Source organism: Ailuropoda melanoleuca, unplaced genomic scaffold (genome assembly GCF_002007445.2).
Source record: "Ailuropoda melanoleuca isolate Jingjing unplaced genomic scaffold, ASM200744v2 unplaced-scaffold54552, whole genome shotgun sequence".
Lineage (NCBI taxonomy): Eukaryota > Metazoa > Chordata > Mammalia > Carnivora > Ursidae > Ailuropoda > Ailuropoda melanoleuca.
Window position 1 is genome coordinate 1 of NW_023227784.1, and position 800 is coordinate 800.

Sequence of the window (800 nt, forward strand, 5' to 3'; positions counted from 1 at the left end):
GCCTTCAACTCGTCCATTGCTTCAGATACCAGTTTTTCTTCAAAAGGAGATAGCTTGCCCAGTCCCAGGTTCTTTTCAATACCATTTTTCCCAAGCAAGAGTGGTGTGGAGAAGTACGGGCTTGCTGTTTCTTCAGACCTCACAAAGGAACATTCAATCACACCTTCCTTGCCATTCATGGCATCCAAGAGAGAAAAGACAAATCTAGTACCAGCATAGGCCATCGAAAGGGTAGCAGAGCCTGCTCCAGCTTTAGCTTTGACAACTTCTGTGCCAGCTTCTTGAATGCGCCCAGTGAGAGCAGCCAGCTGGTCCTGTGGGAACTCCACTTTTGGTGTACACTGAGAAATGACTGGGATGATTGTCTTTCCTGCATGACCACCAATGACTGGGACATTGACACGAGCTGGATCCAACCCCTTTAGCTCTGCAACAAAGGTGTTCGCTCTCACAATATCCAATGTGGTAACACCAAAGATGCGGTTGGGATTGTAGACACCATGCTTCTTAAAAACTTCTGAGGTGATTGGAATTGTTGAGTTCACCGGGTTGGAAATGATGCAGATCATGGCCTCAGGACAGTGTTTGGCACATGCTTCGGTCAGGTTTGCCACAATGGTAGCATTGGTATTAAACAGGTCGTCGCGTGTCATGCCTGGTTTTCTTGGTACTCCAGCGGGAATGACTACAACGTCTGCATCCTTCAAGCATTCATGGAGCTGATCTGGGCCGAGAAAGCCTGTGACTTCAGCTCGCGTCTCAATGTGGCTCAGGTCAGCAGCAACCCCAGGGGTGTGGGC

At 49.0% G+C, this 800-nt stretch overlaps 1 protein-coding gene across 1 annotated transcript; it reads right to left on the minus strand.

Annotated features, from left to right (window-relative positions):
- Nucleotides 1–5: 5 nt before the first annotated feature.
- Nucleotides 6–794, minus strand: LOC117799656 (malate dehydrogenase, mitochondrial-like; the record flags this gene model as incomplete). The annotated part of the gene is made up of 1 exon (XM_034652143.1): nucleotides 6–794. A coding segment is annotated over exon 1 (648 nt), but the record flags the coding sequence as incomplete, so codon positions are not given.
- Between the last annotated feature and the right edge of the window lie 6 nt (nucleotides 795–800).